Raw genomic sequence first — 17,083 nt, 5'->3', positions numbered from 1 at the left:
AGGTCACCGATCCATAAAAGAAATCTATCAGTCTGGTGTTTGATTAACCCCACTGAGCGGAGCCCCGTCTTTTCTTGGCAGATGAGGATGGAGGCGTCTCGAGGGGCCACGCTGCCGCACGCCTCCCACAGCCACCGCCATCACAGCCAGCATTCAATGGACCACCAGGCCTTGACGCCGCCCCCGCAAGCTCCGGTGCAGCTGCAGCCCCCACATCAGCCTCAGGTGCAGCAGCAGCAGCAGCAGCAGCAGCAGCAGCAGCAGCAGCAGCCTCCGTCTCCTCATCAGCCTCCGTCATCCCCCCAGGCGCCGGCGCCACAGTCTCCGCTAAAGCAGCCGCAGCCGCAGCCCGTCAGCGGTTTCAACCATGCACCACCGCCGGCGCAGCAGCAGCCGCTGGCGCCCCCGTCTCCCCCTCCGCCACCGCCCCCGCCTCCTCCTCCCCCTCCTCCACCACCACCCTCAGTCCAGACGGTGTCGTACCACTCTCCGGCCCCCACCATGTACAAGTACAGCACCATCACAAGGCTGCAGAACCAGAAGGCGTCGCAGGCCGTCAACCACAAGCTCATGGGCCACATCAAGGCGCTGGGCCAGCCGGTGCTCCCCATGAACCCCCCTCTGCCACCAGCGCAGGTCGCCAAACCCAACGTCAATCACATTGCAGCAAGGACTAATGTCCCGCCTCCACCTCCCCCGCCCCCTCCACCCTCCATGCCCACTCCTGGGTCGGCCATGGCTGTGCTCAGGCTGGGCCCGCCCAGCCCGGCGGTGCCGCCTGCCTTCATCCCGCCGCCGCCTGCCTTCATACCGCCGCCACCAGCTCCTCCACCTGCACTGCTGACGAACGGCGTTGCATTTCCTCCTCCCCCTCCACCTCTCTCCGCCCCGGCTGCCACGACTCAACCTGTTTTCAAGAACGGGCTGAAGCAGGTATTGAAGGAGCGCTTCCCCAGCCCGCCGCGAGACCTCCCGTCTCCAAACGGAAGGCTGGAGGACTCCCCGCCACCTGCCCCGGCTCCTACACCCCCACCTCCTCCACCCCCGCCCCCACCGCCGCCTCCTCCTCCTCCCCAGCAGTTCCCTGTACCTTCCCAGTTCCCTCCTCCTCCTGCGCCACCGCCAGCACCCCCTAAAACCTTCACCCCCGGCTTCCTCCCTCACGCCACCCCCAAGCCCATGTCGCCCGTCTCCCCGTTCCCTCCCGCCCCGCCTCCTGCTGCCATGTGTGGCCCGACCCCACCACCTCCACCACCTCCTCCTCCACCCGCATCTTTGAAGAAGCAGTTCAGCCTCCAGGCGGGCCATGCCTCCGGCCCACCCCCCCCCACTCTGCCAAAGCAGCACAGCCTCTCGAAACCGACGTCCATCTCCAGCGCAGCCCCGCCCACCATGTCCATGGTGAAACAGCTGGCCAGTCAGTTTCCGGGAGCGTCGTGCCAAATAGCCAACCACACAGAGAGCCCCAAAGCCCCCCTCTCCCCCCCCGCAGTGAAAACCAAACCAAAATGGCAGCCTGGTGGAGGCCAACAGCTGCAGTCCCCGGAGTTCCCTCCTCCCCCCCCTGATAACAACAGCAGCTTCCCTGCACCTCCTCCACCTCCTCCTCCTCCTCCTCCTCCACCTCCCCCAGCACCTGTCACAGGCCCCACCCCACCCCCTCCCCCCCTGCCCCCCGGAAACCTGGGCTCCCCCCTGAGGAGGTCGCCGCCCGGCTCCAGCAGTATCGGGCTGAAGAGGCCTCCTCCGGCCCCGCAGAGGAACTCCAGCATGAAGGGCGACTCCTCTGCCTCCTACGAGGAGTCCAGGAAGAACTTACTCAGTAAGTTTGCTCCCCAGAGCCACGCCCCCTCCTCCTCAACATGTGCCCCCTCCTCCTCGTCTGGATCTCCTTCCAGGGACCCCTCCACTGGACCGCGAGCTCCTCCAAAGCCAGGAAAGCTCAACTTGTCCCACCTGCCTCTGGCCCTGCAGGCCAAGGTGAGCCAGGCCAAGCAGTCCGGCGGCGACTTCCCCTCCCCTCCTCCAGAATGCGCCTACTTTCCTCCTCCTCCTCCAGCTTCCGACCTTTTCCCTCCCCCACCTCCTCCAGGTAACGACACCCACAGCGGGGGACCCCCCCGGGTGGCCGTGGTCAACCCTCAGCCTCAGGCTCCGCCCCCTCCACCGCCCGTCTCACTGGTCAGCAACCCCACGTGGGGGAAGAGCTCTCTGAAAAAGACTCCCCCGCCCACGCTGGGGCGGCGCAGCAACACCACCCCCGAGCCCCCCCCGCTCTCACCCCCTCCGCCCACCTCCCCGAAAGGCGGCTCGGGCCAGCCCAACTTCCTAGAGGATCTCAACCGGACACTGAAGCGAAAGTCGGTGGGCCGCCAGAGTTCGGTGAACTCGGGCCGGTGTGACCCCGCGGGGACGATGGACGACATGGCGCTGCCCCCCCCGCCCCCCGAGCTTCTCCTGGACCAGGGGAAACAGAGCAACGGCGGGAACGGCGGCTTTATGTCCGGGAACATCTCAGGCTATGCAACACTACGACGAGGACCCCCACCTGCCCCGCCCAAGAGGGGGGACACCACCAAACTCACTGGAGAGTGTTGAACTCCGTCTGTGTCGGTGGATTCCTGGACTCCTCCTGTTCTGTTGGGATCACAGTGAGAACCACTGCATATAAACCACAAGCCAAACCAGACGATGGTCAATTATTGCTTTTTTTTATCATGTTAGTGTTGCTGGATTGATGGGATAGGCAGCAGTGGTGCAGGTGAAGCTGGAGCAGGTAAGTTTGAGGTCACAGGAAGTGATTGTGATTGTCTAAACTCTCTGGCACACACTGCATCGCCCCCCCCCCCGGTGTTAACCCCCCCCCCAGATTGAAGTTAACTGAATCCAGATTATGTGTTGGCTTTTCTTTGCGCCGCGTACCGGAGAGGAGAAACAACGTGCTCCGGTCCTGCATGGACATCGTGTGACAACCAGCTGGAAATCATGAAGCTGTTCTGGTGTGTGAGAGAGAGAGAGAGAGAGAGAGAGAGAGAGAGAGAGGGGGCGAGCGAGAAGCAGAGACCGGAGATGCATGCATGCATTGTGTGCGTGCGTGTGTGTGATTACATGGTGGTGAAGTAGTTTAGGGAAGTCCTTCATGGGTTTGCTTTTATATGAAATATATTTAATGACTGACGAATGGAAGGATTTTTTTTTTTTTTTTTTTACAAGTGTCTTTTATTAGCTGGTCAATGACGACTTGGAGCAGAACAACATGGGAGGGACGTGATGGAATGTATAACGAAGGCGCTTTTTTGAAAAACACAAATGAAGTCGATGAATCCAAATACTGAAATCTGTCTGTTTCTAGCATCTCTTGGCAAATGCAAATCTGAAGGAAGCCTTATTCCCAAAGTCCTGCACAGAGGAGACATCTTCCCGAGTCTGGACCGTGAAACAGGAAGAAAAAAAAAACAATCCACTTGTTATTTTTTGTTTTTATTGTTAATTTAATGCAAATCATGTAATGGACTTGAGTGTAAAATGGAGCTGGAGCCTCTGGTGGTGTATCTTGGTGGACTGTGTGCGTTCCCCTGTGTGTCGGCCTGATTTGGACCTTATCCTTCAGTTTGTACCTGTACAGTTGCAGCCGCTGTCGGTCCCTGCAGGAAGCAGAACATCTCGGACATGCGGAGTCCACATCTTGCCCTCCATCAAAAAAAAAAAGAAAAAAGATTCATGTGTGTGGGCACTGTACAGCGCGTGCAACGTGTCGTGGATGACGGTTATCACCTGCCTGAATGTTGGCTTTAGTTTTCTTCACCGTGCCACTGCTGCCTCAGCACACGGGGGTGGAAGTTATGACAGGAAGGGTTTTCCTTTCAACTCCAGCAGTGGCGCCTTCAAGGAAGTCATTCTCAACATGTCCTGGTCTGCCCGCATGACACATGACTGACATTTCACCTGCCTGGCCTCAGAGTCGACTGTTACATCCCCGCCTCCTCCGAGCAGGGGTTCTACTCTCTCAGCCTCTGCTTTCTCATTCCTGAGTATCATCGTCCTGAACGGGGCCACGTCTGCTAGTTACAGTCTGTAAGTTATTGATGTGCTGATGTGAACATGTGGGGCCAAACGAAGTGAAGAAAAATGGTTGCCGATAGAGTCGATGTTTCCTCTTGCATTTAAACTGAAAATCACAATATAAATGTTCAATCCAGACTTGAACCTGTGTCAGACTCCTCATTTGTCTTGTGCATCTCTGACCTCTGTGGTGGACTTAAGGCTCCCCCTAGTGGCTTTGCCCTGCAACTTCCTCAGACAACCTGTTCGCGTTCAGTGAAAACAGACAAGACATGATGTGTGAAATGTTTTAATGGAAGTGAGCTGAGCTGTCACTCCAGGTAGTTGCTGAAAGTGTCTCCTCGGGGCTGGACGCCCTCTGTTGGGCCGAGACGGAAGTGATTGGGGAAGGTGGGGGGTGGAGGAGTTTCTGTGGACAGTGAAGAGGGTTATTATGGTATGAACTTGTTAATTTTCTCTCATTACATGTAAATATTTGTTTACCTCTGTTTACAACTGGGACAATGAAGTGGCTCCTCCCTCTCGACAACACCTATAAAGGTCCGTTTGTTGCACACGTGTTAAATTATATGTATTAGAAATAATACAAAACTCAAAGGTATTGTGTGATCTCTGTCTTAACATAGTTCTGACCTCCTCACTGGACTCTGAGCTGCTGGAGCTGCTGTCTCGGCCACACCTGAGGGACACCACCTGGGATGAGGTAGTGGTCATCCGGACCCGGGTGGAGCAGGAGTAGGAGGGCTGGAGGAGAGGTGGAGAGAGGAGAGACATCCCAGTAAAATCACATCCAGCGGTCAGTCAGGTGACATGTGACCCACCAGACCAAATATCATTACAAATACTATATTAGCTGTTTTTACCTTAAATATATCGATTGGCCTCCATGCTGCTAATACTCATCCTAAAATGCAGTTTAAATTATGAAATTATGACAGTAGTCTAAGTGTAGATCTCTCTATAGTTGTTTCCAGTTCAGCTTAGTGTGCAGGCCCTCCAATCAAAAATGTAATCCTACAATTTTAAGATAAAGTTTTAGTTTTTTACATTAGAATAGTGTTAAGTGGTAGAAGTGCTCAGTCTCAATTTGGCCCTCTCGTGGTGGTTGACAGTATGGCAGTCTTCACAGGTAGAGCTTTATTTGTTTGACTCATGAAGTTCACTGTATAGTGTGGAAGTGAACTGAACAACTCGAATTGACCTATTAGAACATATATAAGTTTTCTCAGTTTGTTTTGCTTCCGTTGCCACGGGGATATGTCGATTTCCATTTTGCCGTGAAGGTCTTCAAACATCTCACCACCAAGAAACCAGGCCTGAAAGCACACGTCTGTGAGTCGTTTCTGGAATCTTTTGCACACTCCGTCTCCTTGATGCCAAATTTCATGAGCAGGTCGGCGGTGTCCAGGCCGACTGGGATCACCTGCACGCAAACACACACATATCGTCTGGCGCCTGACACCACGGAGGTCAAACAGCCACCGTGTCGCCTCATATGAGCAGAATCACCTTTGAGACGGACGCCCGGGTCGCCCTGTAGAGGCGGCTGACTGCGTACACAGAGTTGACCTGTGCCAGCGCCGCCCCCAGGCCCCGGCCTGCTGCAGCCTGCAGCTCGGAGTCACGCAAAGGGAGGCCTACAGGGTCACAGAGGGCAAAGTTCAGCACCAGGTGCTGCATGTAGGAGCAATGAGAGTAGAGCAGCACTCACCTGTGCACCCCGGAGAGTGCAGCGCAGCCAGAACCACCACCACCACCACCACAAGGGGCTTCATCTCCACCTGCTTCAGACTGTAATGCCCAGGCCTTCCCGTTACCTCCCCTAGATATAATCCTCATGTGTCCTGGTAAAAACCCTGGCACCGCCTCCCGCCCTCCATGACCTCATCAAAAACCTGTTTGTCGAGTTTCTTTCTTGTAACCTTTGTCCAGCACTATTGATCGCACATTAAATGAGCAGAACAAATTGTGATCCTGTCTGCTGATAAAAGTTACAAGTCGGACTTGTTTATAGGATTTCTTCATGATCGTAGAATAAACATCTTACTGTGCAATCTATTACACGCACAAGTTTTAAGATTACAGTTGTTTTTCTGCATTTTGTGAACTGGTTGTGGAGGAAAATGAAGGTTGTGGGTTGCTGGAGCCAATCCGGGCTGACTGGGTGAAGCCAGGTTACACCCTGGTCCCTCACACTCGCATCAGAATTAAAAACCACAGACCTGAAAGTGGCCAGTCCTCTGTGACAGGCTTCTTTCATGTGCCAAATCAAACCGCAGCACGCAGATCACAGAGGAATGTTTATTTACAATTACATGTAGATTGTCTTATAAACCACAAAACTTTACTTACATTCATCCTTCGTAATGAAAATACTTCGGACTTTGGAAATATTAGACATCCTGTAAACGGTGGACTTATCACCTCTTTTACAGTATTTCTCTGCACATGAACAGAACCTCCTTTGCTTCAACAAGAATCAACACCACAAAGAAATGTCCTACAACTAAAACGCTCGTCACATTGAAAGTTGAGGTGCTGCACACGAATAGTTTAACTGGTGGGAATGATTGAAATCCCTGAAAACACGACTTGGATCCGATGTGTTTGTGCCCCCACCCCCATGGTCACGTCCTGCCGCCAGCTCTGAACACGGTCCTGGTCTCATCGCTCCAGCGTTCCTATCAGAGGCTCCATGGCGGCCAGGAAGCAGGCTTCAAACTCCTGGTCGGAGAAGCGAGCCACAGACTGTCGGGCGTTGCGTCTGATGTGCAGGCGGCCGGCCGGCGGCAGAGCGAGGATCCTCTCGATGGCGTCTGCGTATCCGTCCTCGTCCTCGGCCAGGAAGCCGGTCTGACCTCCCTCGAAAGGTACAACAATGTCCAGCTTGGGGCCGCCCGACTTGTGTGCCAGGATGACCTTCCCCGCTGCCATACACTCCACAACGCCTGCCGGAGCAAAACACAAGAAGCATAAACGTCAGACATTGGACAGGTGAAAGGTGAGTCTGGCGTCTTACCGATTCCGAAGTGTTCGTTCCACATGGTGTGCAGGCCGACGGTCGCCTCCTCCATCTCTCTCTTCAGCTCCTCAAACGGTATGTTGAGTTTGAACTCCACCCTGTCGGCCACGCCCAGTTCCTGACAGAGGCCCCTCAACATGAGCACCCGGTCCTCGTCCTCCTGATTCCTGCATCCACCAATCAGGACCAGCTTCAGCGCCTCCCTGCCCCCCAGCCCCTCCCTCCTCCGGTCAAGAACCTTCTTGAACACTCTGATCTGCAGCCGGTGGTCCTTCTCCGGCCGGAACTGCCCGACGGACACGATGGAGTGGCACTTCCTGTCGCCGTCCTCCTCTAGGGGGATGTCCAGGAAGGCGCTGACGTCGCAGGGCGGGTAGACCACACTGGTGCGGTTGGGGGAGCGCCACAGGGACAGGATGTGGTCCAGGGTCCAGGAGGAGTTGACCATGATGAGGTCACTGCAGGAGCCGGCCATGCCGTAGAGCAAGGCGAACAGGCAGTAGTACACCACCTTGAAGGCACTCAGGAACAGACTGTTGGAGACGTAGTCCGCGTTGTTGAACCTGGAGCAGGAACACCATGCCACTGAGGGGTTACAAAGCAAAGTCCACACACTGAAGACACACAAACTGCCGCGGTGATTACCTGGGGTTCCTCTCTCGCACCACAGACAGCATGTCGGTGCTGATGGTGGGATAGTGGACGTAGCTCCCCACGCTGCACCCGCCCAGGTAGCGGAACAGAGGCAGGGTGAAGGCGTACCCCATGGAGTCGATGTAAATGTCCGGGACGAACGACGTCAAGGCCTCCCAGCCCAGGAAGATGGAGCCCACGCTCTGCCCCAGCAGGGTGAAGTGAGGGAACAGGCTGGGCTCCACCAGCAGCCGGTGCCTCAGGAACACAAACTGCACCGGGCGGGGGAGGACGATGTTGAAGCGGCGCTGTGCTCCTGCCAGAATCTGCTGCCCTGTGACGCCCAGGTCGCCAGTGTAGACCACGAAATTGATGTCTGCGTACCTGTGGAGCGAGGTGTCACATGAGCAGAAGGTAGTGGGACTTCATACCTGTGACATCGCCGTCTTTACCGGTTCTGGAGAGCTCTGATGGCACACCACAGCACCCTCTCCCCCCCGCCACCGGCATTGCAGTAGGGGTGGAAAAAGGCCACGGCGGGCCGGCCGTCTCTCGCCCGTCGGGCGTTCCTGAAGCTCTGCAGACCGAATCGTACGGCCAGCAGCAGCAGCAGCAGGAGGGCGATCAGGAGCAGGCAGAGGAACACCAGCGGCAGCAGCAGCTTCCACAGCAACCTGGAACAGATGGAGACGGGTCGTGTCTTCAGATCATTCTGGGCCATTTCCTGGTGAAGCTGCTATAAGTTTAGATCTACACTGAGCTTCTCTCCTTTCTAACCCCATGTTTCACTGTGACATGTCACTAATTAGCCTGGCTCTGCAGGTTTCTCCTCCTCCGGGCCTGGTTCTGCAGGTTTCTCCTCCTCTGGGTCTGGTTCTGGAGGTTTCTCCTCCTCCGGGCCTGGTTCTGCAGGTTTCTCCTCCTCTGGTTTCTCTCTATTATAATGTCTTTAGATGACTGTTGTATTTGGGTCTTTATGAATATATAACTGAATTAAATGCTGTGACTTTATAAACCAGGGGTGACTATGATCATTAGACTCGAGTGTATTGGAACATTCAGACTTCCCACCAGTTTTAATGGTTAAATACGTTTCCAAGATATTTCATGTCTGCTTTAGATGTTTTCTTTGTTTAGTTGGTGAATGAGTAACACACGGAGCCTTAGCTGGCTGTTTTGGTAACATTTACATAGAACTATACCTAGAAACTCATCATTAGCATGTCACAGGCAAGAAAAAACAGTTTTTATCCCCTCGGATCGATCATGTTTCGCTTTTTGCTGCTGGATTAAAAGCAGCTGTTCGTCAGTAAAAAGCTCCGACAGCCAAACGAACCGGAAAATCTCCTCGTTGTCTCCAGATTTACACGATTTAACGTCCGAAAAGATGAACCTTACCTTGTAATTTCGCAGAGACACAACACCAGCTGATCATGCCCCGACATCTTGGAAACAAATGTGACCTTTCACCTCCCCTCTTCCAGCCACGTCTCGCCCCCTGCAGGCCAGGAGGTGTCACTACAACAACCCTTTTCCCAAAGTAAAGTTCAACTTCTGAATAAACACAGATTGAATCAATAATGCTCCCTACCCCCACCGTTTGAGCAAACCTCTGTCATTCCTCTCAGTCTGATCCCGAAATCATGACGACTCTTTTCATTTTATTGGTTTTAATTCACGTGGATTCACTCCTGCAGCCTGGACGCTGCACCGAGACTCGGTGAGTATCTGGGAAAAGCTGAAGATCACCGATTTCCATCCACAGAGGAATGGAGGAGTGACACAATTACGCAAGCACCTGATTGTGACCGAAGTTTGTTGCTTTCTGTAAATAAACTGCTGTTTTCTCTTCATCCAGTGATCAGATTCTAGCGATCACCCCTAAAACACCAGAGGAAGTGGACGTGGTGAGGAACATATCGACCCAGTATGAGGTAAATCTTGACGACTCCTTGTGTTTGCACTCCTCTTTTGAATCACAACATCAGATGTTTGTTCCAGACAGCCTTGTGGCAGCCCGTTTCATGGCAGCACATCCAAGAGGACAGTCAGGTTCACCTTTATGTGCCTGCAAACAGCTCAGAAACCGTCAAAGGTCTGCTGCAGACCAACGCCATCACACACCAGTACGCCGCCGCCGCCTGTCTGATCTCACATACTCCAGCTGCCTGCGGGTCAGTGACTTGTGTTTGTGTGTCTCTTTCAGGGTGTTGCTGGAAAACGCCAATGAGCTGATTGAGATGCAGACGAGGAACGACACCACCGACCCACGAAGCAGCTCCACCTTCTACGAGCGGTATCACAGCCTGGAGGATGTAGGCGTTTCACTGTTGGCTCTGTGTGAGACGGGGATTCAACACAAGTACAGTTTATAACCACTGTCTTCACCGTAGATCTATTACTGGATAAACCGGACGGCACACGACAACCCCAACACCGTCAAAGTCATACTCATTGGCTCTTCATATGAGAAGCGACCACTTTACGCCCTGAAGGTAAATCTAATATTGATTCATCCAATCGTTTGTTGAATCAGATTAACTTCTGATCTTTTTTCCTCAGTTGTCTATGAATAATAATCCAGACAAGAAAGCCATGTGGCTGGACTGCGGGATCCATGCCAGAGAGTGGGTCTCTCCTGCGTTCTGTTTATGGTTTGTACACTACGTGAGTACATCTGCACTTTGGATATGCTTTGTTTGCATCGCCAGTTGAAACTGAAGTGACATCCCTGCCCCCCGCTCTCTGCCAGTCTTTGTCATTCTACCGTGTGAACGCAGACATTACTCACATCCTGGACAACATGGACGTCTACATCCTGCCCGTGTTGAACCCTGATGGATACGAGTACACATGGACCACAGTAAGAGACGAAGCGTTCAGCAGGACTTGGTGAAGGACGTCTTGTTGACTTGATGGTTTTTGTCCCAGAACAGGATGTGGAGGAAGAACCGCTCCGTCAGTCAGGGCAGCAGCTGCATCGGAGTCGACCTCAACAGAAACTTTGACGCCAACTGGTGCAGTAAGTCTTCCTCCCCACAAATATAAAGTCGGTATCATCTGTGAGACAAGCTGCTCCTGTTTCCCAGCCGAGGGGGCGTCGCCTGATCCCTGCACTGAGATATACTGCGGCGCCTTCCCCGAATCCGAACCCGAGTCGCAGGCCGTGGCCGATTTCCTGCGCAGCCACAAGGACTCGGTTCAGCTCTACCTTACCATCCACTCCTACTCCCAGATGCTGCTCTTCCCGTATTCCTACAAACTGGAGGAAGCAGAGAATCACAGGGACTTGGTTGGTTGTCCAGTGTAACCAGGGATTATCAAATAACATTGACTTGTTCCTGAAGCATCTTTGTGAATTCTCCTGTTTCCTGAAGCTTGAGATGACCCAGGAAGCGGCCCAGAAAATCCGAAGACATTACAGGAACATCTACAAATATGGTGCTGGAGCAAAGACCATTTGTGAGTCCCATCTTTTAAATAAAGAAACCTTCATACCTGAATTCAAGCTCTCCTGATCAGATCCAATCCTCAGATCTGGCCCCCGGTGGTTCTGATGACTGGGCGTACAACCTGGGCATCAAGTACTCCTTCACGTTTGAGCTCCAGGATCGAGGGCGCTACGGCTTCCTGCTGCCTCCATCTCAGATTTCCAGCGCCTGCAGTGAAGCTCTGCTGGCGACGAAGATCATTGCTCGAAAGGTTCTCGAGAAAACACAAGCTCCTACAAGGCCCCCCCAGAGTGTTTAGGCTGCTTCACTCACATGTGACTGAAGAGTTTTACATCAAGGTTTAGTTTCACGAAGTCATGAGCTCATAATAATTTAAATATTGCCTTTGTGTTAATTGTTATTTCCTGTATTTCTTCATCAAAAACGGAAGGTGGTGTATTTTTTCATATATATAAATATATATATATAGTAGCATTATGAGTTTGCAATCACAACATAAACATAAATGAGAGGAAAATAGTTCAAATGTAATATTCAGGGTGTATATCTATATACATGACCAATTCCAGTACATCTTCTGTGTATTTAAACTGCCTTTTGTCATCCCGCCTTTACAGCCCCGAGTCCAAAAAGGTTGATTAAATGTGAAGGATGCAAATAAAAACTCTGTGACTCTCATGAAGCATTTTTGTAAAGGGAGAGTCTGTCAAATTTAAGTTGTTGTGGCATTAATGTCAGTGTTTTGGCTCTGCTTTGAGAGTGTTTTTAACTCTTTAACCTGAGATTCAATTATTCTTTTCTGAAACATACAAAGTTTGGGAAATTAGAGCCATTGTGAAAGTAGAAATGTTCCAAACAGTTGCAGATCAAACCTTTATACCATCTGTTTCAGCAAAAGGACGTCGTCCTACAATCTTCTTTGCAGGGCAAACTGGTGAAAGTCTGTTCCATAGTTGTAATTTCCGGATCTGTCCACAAGAGGGCGAGAAATCGAGGGGCGCTGTCCATTGAGACATGGAAGATTGCCCTCTGGTGGTCAAAAGTAGCAACTACTACCACTGTGTAAACCTACAGAGAAATAGCGTCATTTCTGACCCATTTCCATCATCAGCTCATTTTTTCATATTTTCAGCATTTTTGGTAAGGCTATAGCCTTACCATTATTTCTGACCCATTTCCATCATCATCCCAATTTGAAAGAATTTCACCATTTTTGGTAAGGCTATAGCCTTGCCATCATTTCTGACCCATTTCCATCATCAGCTCATTTTTTCATATTTTCAGCATTTTTGGTAAGGCTATAGCCTTGCCATCACTCTGTCACTCTGCATTTAAAGGTTGGTGCAGAAATATTCTGCTTTGCTGTTCTCTACTCAAAGCATGAAAAGCTGTAATGAAGAGCAGCAGTGTGTGAGGATGTGTAGCTCACACAGTCAGGATGGTACTCAGTGTTTGAGAGGTCACGGTTCAAGTCTTTGATGTGCCAAATTTTGATGGTCAAACCTAAAATCGAAGACTTAAATACGCCAGGAGAAGTGTTCTGTGTATCCAGGTGCTCGTGGCGTAGCGGTTTGGTCTGGGTTCCTCGCTTTGGAGGACTCAGACAGATGGAGGTTCGATTCCTCCAGTACCATGACACTTCCCCAAGTGGGCGGTGTTAGATAGCAGGGTGTTCAAGTCTTTGATGCGCCAAATTTTGAGGGTCAAAACTAAAATCGAAGACTTAAATACGCCAGGAGAAGTGTTCTCTGTAACCAGGTACTTGCGGTGTAGCGGTCTGGTCTGGGTTCCTCGCTTCGGAGGACTCAGACAGACGGAGGTTCGAATCCCTCCAGTACCAGGACACTTCCCCAAGTGGGGTGTGTTGGATAGCAGGAATGGAATGGAATGGAATGGTTGGTCAGAGTGGATGGGTCTGGAGAGGAAGAGGAAGAGGGGGAGAAAGGGAGAGAGAGAGGGAGGGGAAAAGGGGCTGGCAAAGTTTTTAAACACTTGTGTTTATAAAAATAAAAAAAACACCTTTGTCATTTATTTCCCCCCTCCTCCTTACCACCCTCTTCCCTCCTCCTGTTTCCACCCACACCCTCCCATTGGCTCATCGCACACTCCGATGGACTTCTCGGACACTCCCATTGGCTCATCGCACACTCCCATGGACTTCTCGCACACTCCCATTGGCTTCTCGGACACTCCCATGGACTTCTTGGACATTCCCATTGGCTTCTCGCACACTCCCATTGGCTTCTCGCACACTCCCATGGACTTCTCGGATATTCCCATTGGCTCATCGCACACTCCCATGGACTTCTCGGACACTCCCATTGGCTTCTCGCACACTCCCATTGGCTACTCGGACACTCCCATGGACTTCTCGGACACTCCCATTGGCTTCCCGCATCTCTGAGTCTTCTGGTGATCAAGAACCACCATGAGGTGGACTCGAACCACCTCCTGTCCACCAGCACCGAAGTGTGGATGACAGTCTTAAACCACTTGACCACCGTGTCTTCTTCTCCACTCACTTCTCCTGGCACTTTTGTCTTTTATTTTCTACAGGTTGCACTTTGAAAATGGTAAAGTTCGAACCATCAACCCTTCGCTTGATAGTCACACTCTTATCTCAAACAATAAAGAGACATAAGTTCTTCAAGTGGAATTGAACCCACGTCCTGCTGCACCAAAGAGCAGCGTCCTTCCTCACTGAGCTAAACAGGATGGTGTCAGCGGCCTCACCTTTCTATGGATATAGAAACACATCAAATAGAACTTTAGGAATCAGGGTGCACCCTGACCAGAACTTGAACTGCTGACACTTTATTCCAATGAGAGCGGTGCTTCTCACTGAGCTAAACATCAGACAGGTGTCCCTCTGGACACTTCAGCCTTTGTCCTTCGTGGTTGAAGAAAAATGACCAAAGACCAACGACCTTGGTGTGGGAGACTGAGGTTCACCTCCTGTAATCCCGGGTCCTTAAAGCTAGGGTTAGGGTTAGGTTCAGTTACTGGTCTGAAGGAACTGGGTTGGCCCTGGTCTGGAAGACCAGGAACTAAATGTAGGAACTGAACAGGCCAGGAACTGAATCTAACCCAAACCCTACCTATAGGCTATAGCCTTACCAAATATGATAATTAACAACCCTTTTTTTGTGTTTTAAAAAAAATTATCATTGTCTTTGCATCCCCTCTCCCATCCTACTTCAACCTTTTCCTGTCCTTTTACCCCCCCCCCCTCCCCATTGGCTTCCCAGACCCAACCCATTGGCTTCCCAGACCCTCCCATCTATCCCTCTGAGGACTCGAACCGCCACCTGTCCACCAGCACCGAAGCGTGGATGCCATTCTTAAACCACTTGCCCACCATGTCTTCTTCTTCTCTCACTTCTCCTGGTGCTTTTGTCTTTTATTTTCTACAGGTTGCACTTTGAAAATGGTAAAGTTGAACCAGCAACCCTTTGCTTGACGTGTAAGTTTAGTGACATCAGTGCTGTCCACTGAGCTATCAGTCTGTCTCTGGGACACATTGACTTGTTCAGCTCTATAGTCACACTCTTATCTCAAACAATAAAGAGACATAAGTTCTTCAAGTGGAATAGAACCCACGTCTGCTGTAACCAAGAGCAGCATTATCTTCACCAAAATCACCATTGTCTTTTGCCACACCTCTCCCTCCCAACCCCATTGAGCTCAATCTGTATTCTCAGGCCCTCTAGTGATCAGGAACCACCGTGAGAAGGACTTGAACCTCCGCCTGTCCTCCAGCACCAAAGCGTGCATGACAGTCTTAAACCACTTCACCACCGTGTCTTCTTCTTCTCTCACTTCTCCTGGCGCTTTTGTCTTTTATATTTTTTGCACTATGAAAATCATAAAGCCTCGAGGCCCAAAGTCCAGTCCCTCCTTGACATGTTGGACCAGAGACAGCAGAGCTTCCCACTGAGCCAATTGTCTTACTGATAGAGGAGCAGCTCCACCCATCTATGTAACACAAACACACAATACTGAAGATGTAGAAGAAGAGAGGTCACTGACCAGGACTTGAACCCTCGACGTGTTGCACTCAGGTACGAGGGCTCACCCACTGAGCTGCAGCTCTGACAGACAAAGACACTCACACTATCTACATTATATTTTCCTGTGGTGTATATCATCAGGAGAGCAGAGGGGGGACAGCGAGGGCCTGGAACAGCCGACTGTGGATCCCCGTCCAAGTCCAAGGTGTGTGATTGTATCAGTGATTTGTCTGGAAGCCTGTCAGGGTGACTCTGTGCAAAGAAAAGCTTTGATGAGCCCGTCCACAACGAGATCGCTACGTCCACAACGAGATCGCTACGTCCACAACGAGATCGCTACATCCACTACGAGATCGCTACGTCCACAACGAGATCACTACGTCCACTACGAGATCACTACGTCCACAACGAGATCACTACGTCCACAACGAGATCACTACGTCCACTACGAGATCACTACGTCCACAACGAGATCGCTACGTCCACTACGAGATTGCCGGTCCACTACGAGGACACCAGGAGTCGCTCTCCAAGAAACTTGTCAACAAAGAAATGGCGTAAACAAGAGTAAAAACTGCAGTAGCCACAGATTTATATTTAAAAAACCAAATATCTTGTTGACGTTACATCACTGTGATGCAGCACGTGCAAGAAATGACTGCGAAGCTGAAGACACAGGAAACATTCCCAACTAAATGAAGTCGTTTCTGTCCTCGTTCAGGAGTTACAGCTGATTCCTGATCTCCTCTGAAGTCTGATCTCCTTTAATCCAACGTCTTCATGTGGCACAAACGGAACGAAGGTCTGCAGGTCACATTTTCTGGTAAGTCTATAGCCTTACCATCATTTCTGACCGATTGGTAAGCCTAAACGAACTAACTAAACATTCCAAATAAATAAATGTTAAATAATAAAACAGTCAAGAGAGTTTCCACTGGGTTTGAATCTAAACTGAGTAGGAAACACTTTGTCGACGCTCCATCAAAGATTCTTGATGAATTTTTTAATCGTTAATCAAAGATAATTGAGTAAATTCTCCACATTTACTGTCCTGACGACTATTGGTCTGTGGCATGTCGCCCTCTGGTGGCCACAAGCGGAAACTACAACCGAAGAGACAAACCAAGACGTTTTCTTCTTCTGGTCAGTCGGTGTCTGTGTCCTTCAGAGGCTTTAAATGACTTTCATTTATTTGTAAATCTTCCAAAATGTGTTCCACGTGTTATTTTGTTCAGCTTTCCTTCAAAACCCACGATAAAATTACGTTTTATTATCCTCAGAGAACAGAACAGCTGTAATTACCTGTTGTGAATCTGGTTAATAGTTTGACCCTTGGATGTTTCGTAAAATGGTCACGTGACGAGCGTCCCTCAGCCAATGAGCTCCAACCTCAGCAGGCTGACTATTGAAGGTAAAGTCATCTCACCTGGACAGGTGAGCCATCAATCAATACTCTCACTCAGTCTGGTTCACGTCATCAATTAGGGTTTTTTGACTTCGAATTTTGATTTAATGTAATTTTTCAATCAAATTTAAATACATGGAATAATTGAAAATAAAAAAAACACTTTTACTCCAACTTTTCTTGTACTTTATTCTGCTCTTGAGCTCCAAAAACGTTTAATAGTTGTCACGTTAACAAGCGTCAAGTGAATATGAGCATTCTATGGGATTTCTCTGAACACTTCAGTTATTTACAGTTATTTGTTATTAATCTGAAGAACCTACCGATGTGGGATTAAACCTCTGAATGGCTCCAAACCAACAGTGACACAGAAAACTCTCAAAAGTGGTGAAATATTTATTCTTCTGGTCCTCACCTGTGAAACACGCTGTTCCGTGTCTGTCCACCGGAGGGCAGCAAAGAGCAACAACCGCCTCAAAAACACACAAGTCTGGTGATT

The 17,083-nt window shown here is 50.6% G+C and overlaps 4 protein-coding genes across 5 annotated transcripts in view; 2 read left to right on the top strand and 2 right to left on the bottom strand.

Annotated features, from left to right (window-relative positions):
- Positions 1 to 4,198, top strand: part of raph1b (Ras association (RalGDS/AF-6) and pleckstrin homology domains 1b) — a 33,973-nt gene extending 29,775 nt beyond the window's left edge. For both annotated transcript variants that reach the window (XM_080493120.1, XM_080493119.1), the window contains one exon: positions 82 to 4,198. In XM_080493120.1, coding sequence (XP_080349246.1) covers positions 82 to 2,598 — 2,517 coding nt within the window. In that variant the 3' untranslated portion in view covers positions 2,599 to 4,198. The remainder of the gene's footprint in view (positions 1 to 81) is intronic.
- A 136-nt stretch (positions 4,199 to 4,334) lies between these two features.
- Positions 4,335 to 5,905, bottom strand: spp2 (secreted phosphoprotein 2). The gene is made up of 6 exons (XM_080493335.1): positions 5,774 to 5,905; positions 5,572 to 5,699; positions 5,363 to 5,485; positions 4,696 to 4,806; positions 4,546 to 4,594; positions 4,335 to 4,471 (listed from the first exon to the last, which is right to left on the bottom strand). The coding sequence occupies exons 1-6, from the start codon at positions 5,835 to 5,837 to the stop codon at positions 4,374 to 4,376; spliced, it is 573 nt and encodes a 190-aa protein (XP_080349461.1). The 5' UTR covers positions 5,838 to 5,905; the 3' UTR covers positions 4,335 to 4,373.
- Positions 5,906 to 6,345: 440 nt separating this feature from the next.
- Positions 6,346 to 9,165, bottom strand: alg11 (ALG11 alpha-1,2-mannosyltransferase). Its single transcript, XM_080493280.1, has 5 exons — positions 9,116 to 9,165; positions 8,170 to 8,391; positions 7,730 to 8,101; positions 7,082 to 7,647; positions 6,346 to 7,010 (listed from the first exon to the last, which is right to left on the bottom strand). Exons 1-5 carry the CDS (start codon positions 9,160 to 9,162, stop codon positions 6,727 to 6,729), a joined length of 1,491 nt encoding a protein of 496 aa, XP_080349406.1. The 5' UTR covers positions 9,163 to 9,165; the 3' UTR covers positions 6,346 to 6,726.
- Positions 9,166 to 9,360: 195 nt separating this feature from the next.
- Positions 9,361 to 11,783, top strand: cpb2 (carboxypeptidase B2 (plasma); the record flags this gene model as incomplete). The annotated part of the gene is made up of 11 exons (XM_080492689.1): positions 9,361 to 9,437; positions 9,576 to 9,651; positions 9,719 to 9,843; positions 9,924 to 10,032; positions 10,111 to 10,212; positions 10,280 to 10,384; positions 10,470 to 10,580; positions 10,649 to 10,739; positions 10,807 to 11,009; positions 11,095 to 11,179; positions 11,253 to 11,783. The coding sequence occupies 11 exons, from the start codon at positions 9,361 to 9,363 to the stop codon at positions 11,465 to 11,467; spliced, it is 1,299 nt and encodes a 432-aa protein (XP_080348815.1). The 3' UTR covers positions 11,468 to 11,783.
- Between the last annotated feature and the right edge of the window lie 5,300 nt (positions 11,784 to 17,083).

The sequence above is a fragment of the Lipophrys pholis genome (assembly GCF_963383615.2).
Source record: "Lipophrys pholis genome assembly, chromosome: 23".
Lineage (NCBI taxonomy): Eukaryota > Metazoa > Chordata > Actinopteri > Blenniiformes > Blenniidae > Lipophrys > Lipophrys pholis.
The sequence above is the reverse complement of the archived record's forward strand: the minus strand, read 5'-3'. Positions and strand labels throughout refer to the sequence as shown.

Excerpts from the sequence above, each read along its gene's own strand:
- spp2 (XM_080493335.1), bottom strand. The coding sequence starts at position 5,837 with ATGAAGCCCCTTGTGGTGGTGGTGGTGGTGGTTCTGGCTGCGCTGCAC. Across the intron at positions 5,486-5,571 it reads CCCGGGCGTCCGTCTCAAAG|GTGATCCCAGTCGGCCTGGA; the intron begins GTGATTCTGCTC and ends GTTTGCGTGCAG. Across the intron at positions 4,807-5,362 it reads TCAGGCCTGGTTTCTTGGTG|CCCTCCTACTCCTGCTCCAC; the intron begins GTGAGATGTTTG and ends CCTCTCCTCCAG.
- alg11 (XM_080493280.1), bottom strand. The coding sequence starts at position 9,162 with ATGTCGGGGCATGATCAGCTGGTGTTGTGTCTCTGCGAAATTACAAG. Across the intron at positions 8,392-9,115 it reads TGTCTCTGCGAAATTACAAG|GTTGCTGTGGAAGCTGCTGC; the intron begins GTAAGGTTCATC and ends CATCTGTTCCAG. Across the intron at positions 7,011-7,081 it reads GAACGAACACTTCGGAATCG|GCGTTGTGGAGTGTATGGCA; the intron begins GTAAGACGCCAG and ends TTGCTCCGGCAG.